We start from the raw sequence: 16,772 nt of genomic DNA on the forward strand, positions 1-16,772 counted from the left end.
TCTGGGAAGGTAGTGATCTTCCCTCCCAGGAGGTATGTAAGCGGGAGGCCGGGGTTCCTGCTTTGTCCCACCATTCAATGATCAAGCCTGGAGCAGTCATCTCCACTCTGGGAGAAGAGCAGCTGGGTAGAGAGGTGAGAGGCAGGTTCAAGGCTGCGTCCTGTTCCAGGAAGGAGAGGAGCTTCCTGCCCACCCTGTGTTCCCCCATCCTAGCCTCTGGCTTGGGCATGAGTCAGATCCAGGCCCTCTGGAAGGCTGCCTGGAGCAGCACTGGCTGAGAAGTAAACGCACGTCACCAGGGATGGCCTTAAGCACCTGGTTGTCGGAGGAACTGGAAGAGTGGCTGCTTGCCAAGGAAATGTCCCTGGTGGAGGTGCTACCTCCTGCACGGTGGGGCCAACCCGGCGGAGGAGAGAAGCCACTAGAGGGTCTGCACTGGGTCACTAGGGGTTAGGGCAGCCGGGGTCCCTGCAGAGAGACGCTGTCCCCCAGCTGCAGGCCTAGAGCAGGAGTCCTAAAGTTCTCCCTCCTCTAGTAGGGGCCTCTAGGAAATCCGTCCTGGCAGGAGCCTGGGCTGACTGTCTCCTTATCGGAAACCTGGGATGCGGGGGTGGGCACTGAGGGTCCTGCCCCCTCTGGCCACATGGCACCCTCCCATAATCATTCGGCTTTGCTGTCAAATTTTCCTTTGAATTTCAGGTCAACAGGTCGGGCGCAGTGGCTCACGCCTGTCATCCCAGCACTTTGGGAGGCCGAGGCGGGTGGATCACCTGAGGTCAGGAGTTTGAGACCAGCCTGGCCAACATGGCGAAACCCCGTCTCTACTAAAAAAACAAAAATTAGCCAGGCGTGGTGGTACGTGTCTGTAATCCCAGCTACTTGGGAGGCTGAGGCACAAGAATCGCTTGAACCCGGGAGGCAGAGGTTGCAATGAACTGAGATTGTACTTTTGCAGTCCAGCCTGGAGGATAGAGCGAGACTGTCTCGAACAAAAAACAAAAAACAAAGCCTTTTAGGTCAAGATAGCACACAATCCTCTTCCTTGAAAGCACACCGCCTGGGTGTACGTACCATCATGCCTCTGATCCAGCTGGGCGCCTTCCCGCCTGTCTTCCCCTCTACAATTCTCCCTCCCCTGCAGGTCTCTGATCAGGCTGTCCCCTCCGATGCTGAACCCCACCCCCCAGACCCTGCACAGCTCTCCCACCCAGCCCAGCACCTCCTCCCCTGGTGGGTCTCTAGGGCTTGCCCGTGTGTGCCTCTCGGGTTGGTGACCTGACCTGGGCAGGGAAGAGGGGCTGTCTGGGGGGGGTGGGGCAGAAGGTGGGGCTCTGAGGGCCTTGGCTGGCTCCAGCCCCGCACTGCAGGATCTGTGGGTGGAGACCCTCAGAAGATCCAGTGCTAGGAGATCCCCTTCTGGAGAACGGAGAGGCTGAAATAGGGCTGACTGCAGTCCCTCAGTGATGTGTAGGAGGGACGCAGGTGGTTCACGGAGCACGGCTGGGGTGAGCGGGGCCCATGGGAAGTCATGCCAAACCGGTTCGCCTGCAGCTGCTTCCGAGGCACAGCCTCAGGACCGGGGTCACCATGACCCCTCTCCCTCAGGGCTGGCCACTGCACCCCCACGGCCCCCCCACACACACTTGCCTTGGCCTTGCCCTGGAAGTTGAAAGTCAGCACGTACTCCCCAGGCCGAGTCTCACTTTGGCGGATCACGAAGAGGCCGTGGTTCCGGGGCCCTCCTGCCAGAACCAGTTGAGCAGCCTTGACCCGAGACAGTGTCCCGTGGAACCAGGGGTAGTCGGACAGCTCCAGCTCCGGCTCAGCCTCGGGATCCGTCTCTGTACTCTCTTCCCCTGAGGTGGGGATGACAGTGTGGGGAACATGGAGGGAAGGAGAGAGGGGGACAAAGAAATAAATGTGAGAAAAGAGGTGACATCTTTTTTTTTTTTTTACATGCAAAATGCTGTTGGAATAATTTTTAAAACTTTTGTTGGGTTTTAGTTTTTATTTTTAATTTTTTGAGACAAAGTTTTGCTCTTGTCGCCTAGGCTGGAGTGTAATGGCACAATCCCAGTGGCTCACTGTAACCTCTGCCTCCGGGGTTCAAGCAATTCTCCTGCCTCAGCCTCCCAGGTAGCTGGGATTACAGGCGCCTGCCACTACGCCCAACTAATTTTTGTATTTTTAGTACAGATGGGGTTTCACCATGTTGGTCAGGCTGATCTCGAACTCCTGACCTCAGATGATCCACCCACCTTGGCCTCCCAAAGTGCTGCGATTATAGGCGTAAGCCACTGTGCCCAGCCTTATTTTTTTTTTTAGAGATGGGGTCTTGCTATGTTCCCCAGGCTGGTCTCAAACTCCTAGGCTCAAGTAATCCTCCTGCCTTGGCCTCCCAAAGTGCTGGGATTACAGGTGTGAGCCACTGCACCTGGCCTGAATATTTTTTTGTTTGAGACAGAGTCTTGCTCTGTTGCCCCAGGCCGGAATGCAGTGGTGTGATCTCCTCAACTCGCTGCAACCTCAGTCTTGCAGGTTCAAGTGATTCTCCTGCCTCAGCCTCCTGAGTATCTGGGGTTACAGTCATGCACCACTATGGCCAGGCTAATTTTTGTATTTTTAGTAGAGACAGCGTTTCACCATGTTGCCCAGGCTGGTCTTGAACTGCTGAGCTCAGGCAATCTGCCCGTCTTGGCCTCCCAAAGTGCTGGGATTACAGGCGTGGGCCACTGTGCCCAGTTGAATAATTTTATTTATTTATTTATTTAACTTATTTTTTGAGATAGGGTCTTGCTCCGTCACCCAGGCGGAAGTCCAGTGGCACAACCATAGCTCACTGCAGCCTTGGCCTCCTGGGCTCAAGCAATCCTCCCACCTCAGCCTCCTGTGTAGCTAGGACTACAAGCTTGTGTCACGGTGCCTGGCTAATTTTTATTTTTTGTAGAGACAGAGTCTTGCTTTGTTGCCCAGACTAGTCTGGAAGTCCTGGGCTCAAACGATCCTCCTGCCTTGGCTTCTTGAAGTGCTGAGATTACAGGTGTGAGCCACTGTGCCCAGTCGGAATAATTTTAGAGTTGGGCAGGGAGCTGACCCAACCCAATGGTGACGTCTATGAGGTAAACTGAGGCACAGAGCTGTGAAGGACTATCCTGGAGTTGCTCTGTAAGTCATCGACAAACTTAGGAACAAATCCAGTCGCCTGTTCCCCACCCCTGATTCCAACGCTCTGGACCCTTTTCTGTGAGCTCCTTCTTTCCCTCCCTCCCTCTGTCCTTTCTTCTTTTCTTTTATCTTTCTTTTCTTTTCTCTTTTTTTTTTTTATAGGGTCTCTCTCTGTTGCCCAGGCTGGAGTGCAATGGTGTGATCACAGCTCACTGTAGCCTCGACCTCCTGGGTTCAAGTGATCCTTGCACCTCGGCCTCCCAAGTAGCTGGGACTACAGGCACACCAACCTACAGGCAGGTTGGTGTGTACCAACCTGCCCAGATAATTAAAAAAAAATGTTTGTGGCCGGGCACGGTGGCTCACACCTGTAATTCCAGCACTTTGGGAGGCCAAGGCAGGAGGATCACTTGAGGTCAGGAGTTCAAGACCAGTCTGGCCAACATGGCAAAACCGCCATCTCTACTAAAAATACAAAAATGAGCCAGGCGTGGTGGCGGGTGCCTGTATTCTCAGCTACTCGGGAGGCTGAGACAGGAGAATCGCTTGAACTCAGGGGTGGAGGTTGCAGTGAGTTATGATCCGCTACTGCATTCCAGCGTGGGCAATAAAGTGAGACTCTGTCTCAAAAATTTTGTGCAGATAGGGTCTTGCTATGTTGTCTATGCTAGTCTCAAACTCTGGGCTTCAAGTGATCTCCAGCATCCCAAAGCCCTGGCTGGGATTACAGGTATGAGGCACTGCACCCAGGCCCTGTGAGTATTTTCTTTTCTTTCTTTTTCTTTTTCTTTTTTTTTTTTTTGAGATAGAATCTCACTCTGTTGCCAGGCTGGAGTGCAGTGGCGTCATCTTGGCTCACTGCAACCTCCGCCTCCCAGGTTCAAGTGATTCTCCTGCCTCAGCCTCCCGAGTAGCTGGGACTACATGTGTGCACCAACACACCCAGCTAATTTTTGTATTTTTCGTAGCGATGGGGTTTTGCCATGTTAGCCAGGCTGGTCTCGAACTCCTGACCTCAGGTGATCCGCCCGCCTTGGCCTCCCAAAGTGTTGGGATTTCAGGTGTGAGCCACTGTGCCCGGCCCCTGTGAACATTTTCTATTGAAACTGGGTCCAGTGGGAGGGGCCAGGTTCCTAGACCAGTCTACAAAAGCCAGAAGTACTTCGGAGATGTGTGAAGGACCCAGGGGGATGAGATGTCACAGCTTCTGGGGCTTAGCAATGTTTAGGGAGCCCACGGGTGGCCATGGCTGGGGGTGGGGGTCCAGGAGAGGTGGTGTGGGAAGAGCAGGCTGTCCCCACTGGCACCTGTGTTATTGCTGTCACTGCCACTGCCGCCTGGGGATTCCAGGGTCTGCAGAAAGGTCTCTAGTGGGACGTGGATCAGGGACTCTCTGACGGCATCTCGACCTCGGCTGTGGGGGGCTGTCACCACTGCACCCGTGGCTGTCGTCTCTGGGGGCCGGGGTAGGTCAACTGCTGGGGAAATGGCAGGTGAGACACACGTATCTTTATCTGTCCACCCTGCGTGTGGCCCTCCTCCAACCCTGTCCCCCTACCTACCATCAGTCAGGAGCTCACAGCTGCAGGAGGCCACGCGGCTGGCCAGACAGCCTCCTCGGGTACAGGAGAGCTCGGTGTCTTCCTCACTGTCACTGTGGAGACAAGAAATGGAAGCCATGTCCTGCCATGGGACTTGGACCCAAACCACAGGCTGCTCACGTGGCCAGGCAGTGGCTGGCAGTCCCATGGCTCAGCATGTAGCCCTCCGGGCTCTGGTCACCTCTCTCTGCCTCCATGTCCCTCTGTCCCGCCCTCCGCTGGCTCTGTAGCCACCATGTGATTGACCAGGCCACTGTTGGGGATCAGAAAACAATACCCCAAAATAAAGTCCTCAGCAGCAGCCTCAGAAACAAAAATGTTTTTCTCTGACCTTCTCCTGCCTACCTGTCTCTCAATCCTCTTCTTCCCAGAGGCACCAGAGAAACGGAAGTCCCTCTTTCCCAAGGTGGGTCACAGAAACCAGAACCCCTTTTTCCAAAACGTAGTCATAACACCTAAAAATATTCTTTTTTTTTGAGATGAGTCTCACTCTGTTGCCAGGGCTGGAATACAGTGGTATGATCTTGGCTCACTGCAGCCTCTGCCTCCTGGGTTCAATCGATTCTCCTGCCTCAGCCTCCTGAGTAGCTGGGATTACAGGCGCCCGCCACCATGCCTGGCTAATTTTTTTTGTATTTTTAGTAGAGATGAGGTTTCACTACGTTGGCCAGGCTGGTCTTGAACTCCTGACCTCGTGATTCGCCTGCCTTGTCCTCCCCAAATGCTGGAAATACAGGTGTGAGCTACTGCGCCTGGCCAACTTAAAAATATTCTATGTAAAAACTTGTCATAGAGAAATTATCCAGCCAGGCATGGTGGCTCATGTTTGTAATCCTAGCACTCTGGGAGGCTGAGGTGGGAGGATCACTTGAGGCCAGGAGTTTGAGATCAGCTTGGGCAATATAGCGGGACCCCCATCTTTTTTTTTTTTTTTTTGAGATGGAGTCTTGCTCTATTGCCCAGGCTAGAGTGCAGGGGCACGATCTCAGCTCACCGCAACCTCCGCCTCCCGGGTTCAAGCGATTCTCCTGCCTCAGCCTCCTCAGTAGCTGGGACCACAAGCATGCACCACCATGCCTGCCTAATTTTTTTTTTTTTTGGTATTTTTACCATGTTGGCCACGCTGGTCTTGAACTGGTGATCTGCCTGCCTTGGCCTCCCATGGTGTGGGGATTACAGGTGTGAGCCACTGTACCCGGCCGCGAGAACCTGTCTTTTTTTTTCTTTTTGAGATAGAGTTTTGCTCTTGTTGCCCAGGCTGGAGCGCAATGGCGCAATCCTGGCTCACTGCAACCTCTGCCTCCTGGGGGTTCAAGTGATTCTCCTGCCTCAGCCTCCTTCGAGTAGCTGGGATTACAGGCATGCACCACCACGCCTGGCTAATTTTGTATTTTAGTAGAGACGGGGTTTCTCCATGTTGGCCAGCCTGATCTCGAACTTCCAACCTCAGGTGATCCATCCACCTCAGCCTCCTAAAGTGTTGGGATTATAGGCATGAGCCACCGTGCTTGGTCCTGAGAACCCTGTCTTAATTTTAAAAAAAAATTAGCTGGGCGTGGTGGTGAGGCAGGAGGATCAATGGAGTCCAGGAATTGGAGGCTGCAGTGAGCTGTGATCATGCTACTGCCCTCCAGCTTGGGCAACAGAACAGAAAAAAAAGTAAAAACAAAAGGAAAGAAAGAAAGAAAGGAAAGAAGGAAAGCAAAGCAAGCAAGAAAAAAAGAATGAAAGAAATTACCCAATCCACCTGGTTTGACTGTAGGTCATAAAACCCCCATTCAAGATAGGGTTCTGTCCCACACCCAGAAGGAATGCTGTTCAGAGAGGCCAAGAAAAATCTAGACAGACAGGCCTGGCTGGGTCCCCTGCTCAGTCTGTTCCCTTCAGATCCTGCCCTTTGTGTCCAATCCTCTTTCTACACCGCTGTCTATACTTTGCTGAACCTAAGCATAAAAATGGACCATTTTCCTATATCTTTTTTTTTGAGAGAGAGAGTCTCACTCTGTTGCCCAGGCTGGAGTGCAGTGGCGCAATCTCGGCTCACTGCAACCTCTGCCTCCCGGGTTCAAGCGATTCTTCTGCTACAGCCTCCCAAGTAGGTGGGGTTACAGGTGCCCATCACCACACCCAGCTACTTTTTGTATTTTTAGTAGAGACAGGGTTTCACCATGTTGGCCAAGGTGGTCTCAAACTCCTGACTTCATGATCCGCCTGCCTCGGCCTCCCAAAGTAATGGGATTACAGGCGTGAGCCACCATGCCTGGCTTTTTTTTTTTTTTTTTTTTTTTGAGATGGAATCTTGCTCTGTCACCCAGTAGAGTGCAGTGGTGCGATCTCAGCTCGCTGCAACCTCTGCCTCCCAGGTTCAAGTGATTCTCCTGTCTTAGCCTCCCAAGTAGCTGGGATCACAGCGGGCCTGCCACCACCTCCGGCTAATTTTTGTACTTTTAGTAGAGACGGGGTTTCCTCATGTCAGCCAGGCTGGTCTTGAACTCCTGACCTCAGGTGATCTGCCTGCCTCAGCCTCCCAAAATGCTGAGATTACAGGTGTGAGCCACCACGCCCAGCCCTCCCCTGTGTCTTTGAGTCTTCATTCTGAAAGCTCTTATGTATACATGTTAAATAAATTTACTTGCTTTTTCTCCTATTAATCTGTCTTGTACAGCTAAGCACTGTGGCTCATGCCTGTAATCCCAGTGCTTTGGGAGGCTGAGGCAGGTGGGTCTCTTGAATCCAGGAATTTAAGACCAGCCTGGGCAATGTAGCAAGATCCCATCTCTTTTTTTTTTTTTTTTTTTGAGATGGAGTCTCGCTCTGTCGCCCAGGCTGGAGTGCAGTGGCGCCATCTTGGCTCACTGCAAGCTCCGCCTCCCAGGTTCACGCCATTCTCTTGCCTCAGCCTCCCCAGTAGCTGGGGCTATAGGCGCCCACCACCACGCCCGGGTAATTTTTTGTATTTTCTGTAGAGACGGGGTTTCACCATGTTAGCCAGGATGGTCTCGATCTCCTGGCCTTGTGATCTGCCCGCCTCGGCCTCCCAAAGCGCTTGGATTACCCATCTCTTAAAAAAAAAAAAAAAATTTAGGCTGGGTGCAGTGGCTCACACCTGTAATCCCAGCACTTTGGGATGATGAGGTTGGCAGATCACCTGAGGTCAAGAGTTTGAGACCAGCCTGACCACCACGGGGAAACCCTGTCTCGACTAAAAATACAAAAATTAGCTGGGCATGGTGGCAGGCACCTATAATGTCAGCTACTCAGGAGGCTGAGGCAGGAGAATTGCTTGAACTTGCGAGGTGGAGGTTGCAGTGAGCTGAGATTGTGCCATTGCACTCCAGCCTGGATGATAGAGCAAGACTCTGTCTCAAAAAAAAAAAAAAAAAAAAAAAAAAAAAAAAAAAAAAAAGCCAGTCCTTGTGGCATGTGCCTATAGTCCCAGTTACTTGGGAGGCTGAGGCAGGCGGATCGTTTGAGCCCAGGAGGTCGAGGCTGCAGTGAGCTTGATTGCACCACTGTACACCAGCCTGGGCGACAGAGCAAGGCCTTACCTCTACAAAATAAAATAATAAAATAAAAATAAATAAATAAATTTGTATGCTTTTTCTCTTATTTATCTGCCTTTTGCAAATTGATTTTCCACTGAAACTTCAGAAAGCCAAGGGGAAGGTTCTCTCGTGGCCCGGATACCACCAAATGGGTACAGTCCCCTCTGAGGGCTCATGATCCCTGCCCACTATCCCTGAGGGGCTGGGCTCCTCCTGGGATCCCGTGGAGACCCTCAGAGGGTGGGAAGGTTTCTCTCCCCGTCTGTAACACGAGGTGTCTGGGACCCTGCCAGCTCGAAAATTCCACCCAGTGAGGTTCACCTTCACAGGGGCTACGGAAAGAGTCTGCAGAGCAGATGGTCCGGAGGGCGGCGGCGGAGGGATTCCAACCACTTTGTGGATCAGCGCCTGGGAGGCGCCCGGGACCTTAATTGTGTTTCTTTAAATGAAGCTGTTAATTAGAAAGCAGCGGCCCTTCCCCCGGGCGCTTGGCTCACCCCATTAGCCAGCAGAGCTGCTGCCAATTGCTCAGCGTGTCAGGCTGCCTGTCCCTCCTACTCCTGGCCTGGCATCTCTCCTGGACGGTGGAGCCAACCTTCTTGCTGCTCTTCCTGTTCACAGCTGACCGTAAGTGCCCTCTGCTTATTACCCGCCATGGCTCCCATTGTCCCTGACCTACCCGTTTCCTGAGCTCTCATCAAAACCTCCTCCTCACTGGCTACCCCAAAGGCCTTGATGTTGCCTGCAAGTCCCAGGTGCCTGTACACTTCCACACCTTTTAAAATTATTATTATTTTGAGACAGAGTCTGGCTCTCTCGCTCACGCTGCAGTGCAATGGCACAATCTCAGCTCACTGCAACCTCTGCCTCCCGGGTTCAAGCGATTCTCCTGCCTCAGCCTCTTGAGTAGCTGGGATTACAGATGCCCGCCACCAGGCCTGGCTAATTTTTGTATTTTTAGTAGAGATGGGGTTTCACCATGTTGGCCAAACTGGTCTCGAACTCCTGACCTCAGGTGATCTGTCAGCCTTGGGCCCCCAAAGTGCTGGGATTACAGGTGTGAGCCACTGCGCCTGGCCCTTGCCAAATTTTTATTATTATTTTTTAAGAGTTAGGGTCTTGCTCTGTTGCCCAGGCTGGAGTGCAGTGGTACAGTCCTAGATCACTGTAGCCTCCAAATCTTGGGCTCAAGCGATCCTCCAGCCTCAGCCTCCAGAGTAGCTGGGATAACAGATGCATGCCACCGTGCCCAGTTCCATTTCCACTCTTTTTGCTGGGCTGTTCTCTCTGCCCTCTCCCATCCTCCTCTGCCTAGCGTTGGTCCACTCTTTATTTAAGCCTCGGGTTAGGTGAGCACACCTACCAGCAACCCTTCCCTGAGCCCAGAGCTGGGTCAGGAGCCTCTCTCTCCAGCTCTTTTTATTTTTCTTATTTTAAGAGACAGGGTTGGCTGGGCACAGTGGCTCATGCCTGTAATCCCGGCACTTTGGGAGGCTAAGGTGGGTGGATCACTTGAGGTCTGCAGTTCGAGACCAGCCTGGCCAACACGATGAAATCCCGTCTCTACTAAAAATATAAAAATCAGCTGGGCGTGGTGGTGGGCACCTGTAATCACAGCTACTCGGGAGGCTGAGGCAGGAGAATCGCTTGAACCTGGAAGGCGGAGGTTGCAGTGAGCCAAGATCACACCATTGCACTCCAGCCTGGGCAACAGAGCAAAACCCTGTCTCAAAAAAAAAAAAAAAAAAAAAGAGGGTCTGGCTATGTTGCCCAGGCTGGTTTTGAACTCCTGGGCTCAAGCGGTCCTCCCAGCTCAACCTCCCAAAGTGTTGGGGTCACAGGTGTGAGCCACTGCACCAGGCCCCCAGCCCTTTGGGGACTCACTCCCATCTCTGCCCAACTCCCAGTGCTCTGAGGCTCTCTTGAGGTGAAGACAAGACTTGGCCCAACTTCCTTCCAGGTCCCCAGGCCCTGGCCCCATAGAGCAGGCCTCATAGAGCCTGCTGGGGATTGGAGGTAGCGGGTATTTTAAAAGAGAGTGATCCTGGCTGGCACCAACCTGAATCACATTGAATTGCTCGTTTCTCAAGCTGAGCTCCCGCCCTGCTAGAAAGCTGCTCCTGGTGAAGGCTGGACCAAGGACACACCCAGCCTGTCCACCCATCCTTGGGCCACTTGGACACTCACCCGGGGTCCACGCAGCCCTGGATGTCAGCTACCCACGAGTGCTTCTGCAGAGAGTCGATGGTCTCCAGGATGTACTCAGCTCCATTCTCTACCTGGGGAGGAAGGTGGCCGGGAGTCCAGAACACGGTCAGCAGACAGGCTCTGGACTCCAGGGCACAGGGCCAGAATGGCTCAAATGGCTCATCCCCCGCTTCCACAGCAGGGCTCAAGGGCATAAGCAGCAGGAAAGACAGTGGGGTTCACCGTCGGACACCACCCGGAACTCAGGCCAGGGACCCGGTGGTACAGCCTGCAGCTTACACTCTGCGCTCCCTCCCTCCTGGGCCTCCCCACTGGGGATATGTCCCGCCTCACTGATCTCAGCTCCTCTGCCTTGGAGACGCAGCCTCTGAGGAGGCCATGCTGGTGGGGGGAGGGATGGGTGGCCCAGCATCCCCAACCCATGCCCTGGCACCGCAGGGATGAGGTTCAAGTTGAGCGGAGAGGCACACTGAGTAGGGTGCCTTGCACGTCTTAGTGCCTGGAGTTCTACCAGCATGGCCATGTGCTTGAGAAATGCAGCCTGTGAAGGGGAAGAGGGCAGGGGACATCCCTGCTGGGGCCAGGCCCACAGCATAACCCTGCACTCTGCTCAACTCCTCCCAACGGCCCAGTGAGGGAGGGGAGCCATTTCTCCCATTTTATAGATGAGAAGACCAAGATTCAGAGAGGCCAAGGAACTTGCTCAAAGTCACACAGCAGCCAGTGGCAGGGCCAGGGCCTGAACCCAGGTCTCTGGGACACCCAGGTCCCGTGCTGTCGGCTTCCGGTGGTGTGCCTCTGTCAAAATGTAGTCGCTGGGCTGGGCGTGGAGGCTCACACCTGTAATCTAGCACTGTGAGAGGCTGAGGCGGGCAGATCTCCTGAGCTCAGGAGTTCGAGACCAGCCTGGGCAACATGGCAAAACCCCGTCTCTACCAAAAATACAGAAATTAGCCAAGCATGGTGGCATGTGCCTTTGGTCCCAGCTACTCAGGAGACTGAGATGGAAGGATCGCCTGAGCCTGGGAGGAGGAGTTCGTAGTGAGCCAAGATTGCGCCACTGCACTCCAACCTGGGGGACAGAGCGAGATCCATCTCCAAACAAATAAACAAACAAACAACCAAACAATGTAGTTGTTGGACTCCCAGGATGACAGAGCTGGGTGGGTTCTCGGAGACTGCCTTTAATCCCTCTCTGAATAGATGGGGAACCTGAGGCAGGCGAGCCCCTCTGCCTCAGGGCTGTCATGCACGATCAGCAGCTTAGAGGGTACCAGGTGGGCAGGGACAGTGTCCCCAGCCCCCAGCCTGGCATGACTCAGGGTCCGGGGTCGGTAAACATGAGTTAAACGAAAAAGCGAGCCGTGACTAAACAAATGGGAACGGGTACAAACACAAACACAACCAGAAGCCGGGAGAAGAGGGTGGGGGCTTCATGCAGGGTGAGTGGGTGGGACCAGGCATCCCCGGGGGACACTGCTTCATCAACACCCTCTGATCCTTTGCGGAGTCCCAGGGACCACAGCTCTGGCAGCCTGGAGCCGTGTCCTCAGAAACCCCTGCAGGCCACCCCGGCGTGCGGTGTGGGGCCTGGGAAAAGGATGGGCTGCCTCTAGACCCACCGGGGCGCCTCCCCGCCCACCCTCGATGCCTTTGTGCCCTCTGTGGGAGACCGCCCGGTTCCCACACTCCAGTGCCCTGAGACGGGAACATTTGCATAACTGCTGCCGGCTGGCCACCAGTGGGGTGGGTGTGTGCTGACTCCAGTGGGGGAAGGGAGGGCAGGAAGTGAAACTGATGAGCTTCGCCCAGGCCCAGGGGTAAATGGGAGCAAGGGGCCCAGATGTTGGGCAATGCCTGGGGGACTTGGCTGGGGAGCCGAGACTCAAGTCTTAGCTACGTACTAGGCATCTGTCATAGGGTCTGGGGACGCCCCCACACCAGGGCTTCCTCCCACTGGCTCCCTCCCTACCGTCCTGCCTTGCCTTAGGCTCCTTCCCCTCGCTCCCCTATGAAGCTGTAGCACCCAAAGGGGAGGTAGCCTGGGGCAGCTGGAGGATCTCTGGGATTAGGGGTGAGACCTCACCTTGAGCACGAACGTGTTGTCCTTCTCTGGCATTTCCAGGGGCATGGTGGTGCGGACCTCAATGATGGCTGACAGTGGGATGCTGACCTTGGGCCTGGAGGCCTGGGGGCCAGAAGAAGGACAGTCAGTGGCCCCAGCATTTCCTGACGCCTTCTCCATCCCCTCCCCGCTGCCAGGCATTAGAGTGGCCCTCAAATAGACTGCCACAGCCACCGTGGTACAGAGGTGTCCCAATCCTCATTTCACAGATGGGGAAATTGAGGAAGGCATTTCTTTGAAACAAGAAATAAATTTTTCCTGGCTAGGTGTGGTGGCTCATGCCTGTAATCCTAGCACTTTGGGAGGCCAAGGCAGGAGGATGGTCTGAGTCCAGCAGTTCAAGGACAGCCTGGACAACATAGTGAGACCATATCTTTACTCAAGACCCAAAAACGGGCCGGGCGTGGTGGCTCACACCTATATTCCCAGCACTTTGGGAGGCCAAGGCATGCAGATCACCTGAAGTCAGGAGTTTGAGACCAGCCTGACAAACATGGAGAAACCACATCTCTACTAAAAAAAAATACAAAATTTGGCCGGGCGTGGTGGCTCACGCCTGTAATCCCAGCACTTTGGGAGGCTGAGGCAGGCAGATCACGAGGTCAGGAGATCGAGGCCATCCTGGCTAACACGGTGAAACCCTGTCTCTACTAAAAATACAAAAAACTAGCCGGGCGAGGTGGCGGGCACCTGTAGTCCCAGCTACTCGGGAGGCTGAGGCAGGAGAATGGGTAACCCGGGAGGTGGAGCTTGCAGTGAGCTGAGATCGGGCCACTGCACTCCAGCCTGGGCGACAGAGCAAGACTCTGTCTCAAAAAAACAAAAAACAAACAAAAAACCCAAAATTAGCCGGGCGTGGTGGTGCATGCCTGTAGTCCCAGCTACCTGGGAGGCTGAGGCAGGAGAATCGCTTGAACCTGGGAGGTGGAGGTTGCAGTGAGCTGAGATTGCGCCATTGCACTCCAGCCTGGGCAACAAGAACGAAACTCTGTCTTACAGAAAATAAATAAATACATAAAAAGAGAGACCAAAAAACTTAGTTGAGTATGGTGGCATGTGCACCTGTAGTTCCAGCTACTTGGGAGGCTGAGGTGGAAGGATCACTTGATCGGGGGAGGTCGAGGCTGCAATGAGCCATGATGGTACCACTATACTCCCGCCTGGGTGACAAGAGTGAGATCCTGCCTCAAAAAAAAAAAAAAAAAAAAAAAAAAGGGGCCTCCTCCTATAGTCACCTAGCAAGAGCAAGTCCAGGACAGACCCAGAATTGACATCTGAGCCTCCTACATCCCAGCCCTGAGGAGAGAACCCCACCTGGGCTGCCTGATACACCCATAAGCTCTGTGGTTTTCTTATTTTTGACCTTGACCCATTGTGAGAAATACATTCAACACTGGGGCCCGGTACACACACACGCAGGTAAAAATATCTCTGAAGCAAATATCTCACCAGAAAACAGTTACCCTTCCTGTGTGTGATAGAGTGTGATATTTTCTATTCTAATCTAGTTCACTTTTTAAAAAATGCTGGTCTTGGCTGGGTGTAGTGGCTCACACCTGTAATTTCAGCACTTTGGGAGGTCAAGGAGGATGACTTGAGGTCAGGAATTCGAGGCCAGCCTGGGCAACATGGTAAAACCCCATCTCTACTAGAAATACAAAAATTAGCCAGGCGTGGTGGTGTGCGCCTGTAATCCCAGCTACTTGGGAGGCTGAGGCAAGAGAATCACTTGAACCCAGGAGGTGGAGGTTGCAGTGAGCCGAGATTACATCACTGCACTCCAGCCTGGGCAACAGAGTGACACCCTGTCTCAAAAAATAAAATAAAATAAAGTAAAAAAAATAAAATAAAAAATAAAAAATGATGGCCTTAAAATCTGGTCACTTAAAAAAAAAAAAAGAAAGAAGAAAAAATGCTGGTCTCCTGCTACAGACCTGACCTTCCAGAGCAGGGCCTGGCGCCCCCGACTCAGAACGGGGCTCACTGCTTCCTGGAGTGAGTAAAAGGGACCAGTGTTCCCAACGACGCTGCGGGCAGGGTTGATCCAAGGTGAGCTGGCAGGGCTCTGTGGGACCGCCACTCTGTGCCTGGCTCCACTTGCTCTGCCTCAAAGCTCCCTGCCGTGAGCCTGAGGCCCCCCCGGGGCTGGCCTGAGTCTGGGATTCCCAGCAGGGTTTGGTTTCCGAGACAGGAACTTTCTTAGGAGGAAAAGGAAGGGCCACACATTTGATGGGCAGGCAGATGGGAATTCCAGGAAGAACTGGCCCCTGTCCAGCAGGGGCAGAGCTGGGCTTGGAGCATGAACAGAGGCTGGCTGACCCTGGTGTGCGGCTGTCATGCCGGCCAGCAGGGCTGGGGACAGAGCAGACAGAGGCCTGCAGTGGAGGCCTGGACTGGAAGCTTCAGCAGGGATCCTGCTGGCCAGAGACGCTGTGGTTCCCCAGCTTGGAATCTGAGGTCCATTTGTCCTGGTCCAGCTTCCTACCACTTGCTCCAGCCACAACTCACTATGCCCACATGCCTGAATGGTCAACTTGTTTTACAACTCCAGGCCTTTATTCACAGAGCTTGAACCTCCAGAAGTGCCCGTTCCAGGGTCCTGGCCACCCAGTGAACACGTAGGTAGCCCAAGCTTTTCCTCCAGGGCTTACCCCACTGAAATTTCTTTTTTTTTCTTTTTGAGACAGAGTCTCACTCTGTCACCCAGTCTGAAGTGCAGTGGTACGATCTCAGCTCACTACAACCTCCACCTCTCTGGTTCAAGGGATTCTCCTGCCTCAGCCTCCCGAGTAGCTGGGACTACAGGTGCCTGCCACCATGCCTGGCTAATTTTTGTATTTTCAGTAGAGATGGGGTTTCACCATGTTGGCCAGGCTGGTCTCGAACTCCTGACCTCAAGTGATCCACCCGCCTCAGCCTCCCAAAGTGCTGGGATTACAGGCGTGAGTCACCGAGCCCGACTGACCCCACTAAGATTTGCAAGCATCCTGAAAATACCAGGTTTCCCAGTGGCTTCCCTAATGGCAGGGGGCTGGCCTCGTTGCTCCTTGGGTCCCCAGGGCTTGGCCTGGCATAGGGCCATGAGGGGACCTGGGGTTCAGGAGGCTCTTCCTGCAGGGGTGAGGAGGCAGGAAGCCAGAGACCTGACTCACTGGGGCTGGCACCTCAAAGGTTGTGTGAGAGGGAAATCTAAGGTGCCAGGCAGGCAATGGCCCCTGAGCCTGCAGGCCCCGAGCTCCTGATGGCTCCAAGGGTGCATCCAGGCCTCTCGGAGGCAAGAGAACTGGACCGTGGGTGGGTGCAGAGGCAGTGGGGGTATCATTCGGGGCATCCCAGGGGCTCACTCACCCTGGGAGCCTGTCTCCTGGGACCAGACACATTTGGGAAACTCAACCAAGCTCTTAACATGGTAGGAGCTGCCGTCCCATGGGAACGACTCCTGAATACCCACAAATGCCCCCACCTTGGCATGACACAAAGGAGGGGAAGGGCCCAGTGACCCCACAGGAACGCTGCCCTCTGCCAAAAGCAAAATTAGTGGGCTCTGCTGGGGCTAAGGAGGTGGTGGTGGGGGCACCAGCTGCTGCTTCCCCTCCCCCGACGGCAGCAGACACTGCTATTTACAGAAGGGCAGCTGTGACTGTCACTCAGGCCCAAGGTGCTGGAGCCCTGGGCCTCTGTCCCTGCCCTCTGGGTGACCCTGGGTAAGCCCCACCCCACCCGTCACTGGGCCTCGGTCTCCCTTTCTGACAAGGAGTGGAGTCGGGCTTAGGGGTCTAGGATTTCTCCCAGGAAATTAAAGGCAGGGGCCTGGGCAGGAAAAAAGCCCTAGGGAAGTGTAGGGGTGTTAGGACCTGGGGAAAGAGCTCTTCAGACAGTAGCTGTGTCCCCAGGACGTCACTTCTCCAGGGCCCATGTCGCTCATGGGCACTGAGCTTTGGGGAGTCCATACCCCTGCACCTCCAGGCACCCAGATTCTCCCAGCAGACTGAGAGATGGAGAGAGAGCCAAGAAGCTGTGGGTGACTCAGAGAGCACCCAGGGGTGGAGTGGGCCCTGATGCAGGAGGCGGGTGGGGGCCCCTGGTGTTGCTGTCCGCTGCTGCACCAGCAAAGCCTCCCCCTGCCCC

At 54.2% G+C, this 16,772-nt stretch overlaps 1 protein-coding gene across 5 annotated transcripts in view; it reads right to left on the reverse strand.

The window, feature by feature from the left end:
* The window catches only part of SH2B2 (SH2B adaptor protein 2), a 38,118-nt gene that overhangs the window by 2,603 nt on the left and 18,743 nt on the right, over positions 1-16,772 (reverse strand). For 4 of the 5 annotated variants that reach the window (XM_073012719.1, XM_008018433.3, XM_008018435.3 and 1 more), the window contains 5 exons: positions 12,606-12,707; positions 10,499-10,590; positions 4,728-4,819; positions 4,473-4,643; positions 1,648-1,856 (listed from right to left, as the gene is read on the reverse strand). In XM_073012719.1, the coding sequence (XP_072868820.1) occupies positions 1,648-1,856; positions 4,473-4,643; positions 4,728-4,819; positions 10,499-10,590; positions 12,606-12,707 (666 nt within the window). The remainder of the gene's footprint in view (positions 1-1,647; positions 1,857-4,472; positions 4,644-4,727; positions 4,820-10,498; positions 10,591-12,605; positions 12,708-16,772) is intronic. The other variant, XM_008018434.3, reaches the window with a different exon arrangement.

Source organism: Chlorocebus sabaeus, chromosome 28 (genome assembly GCF_047675955.1).
Source record: "Chlorocebus sabaeus isolate Y175 chromosome 28, mChlSab1.0.hap1, whole genome shotgun sequence".
Lineage (NCBI taxonomy): Eukaryota > Metazoa > Chordata > Mammalia > Primates > Cercopithecidae > Chlorocebus > Chlorocebus sabaeus.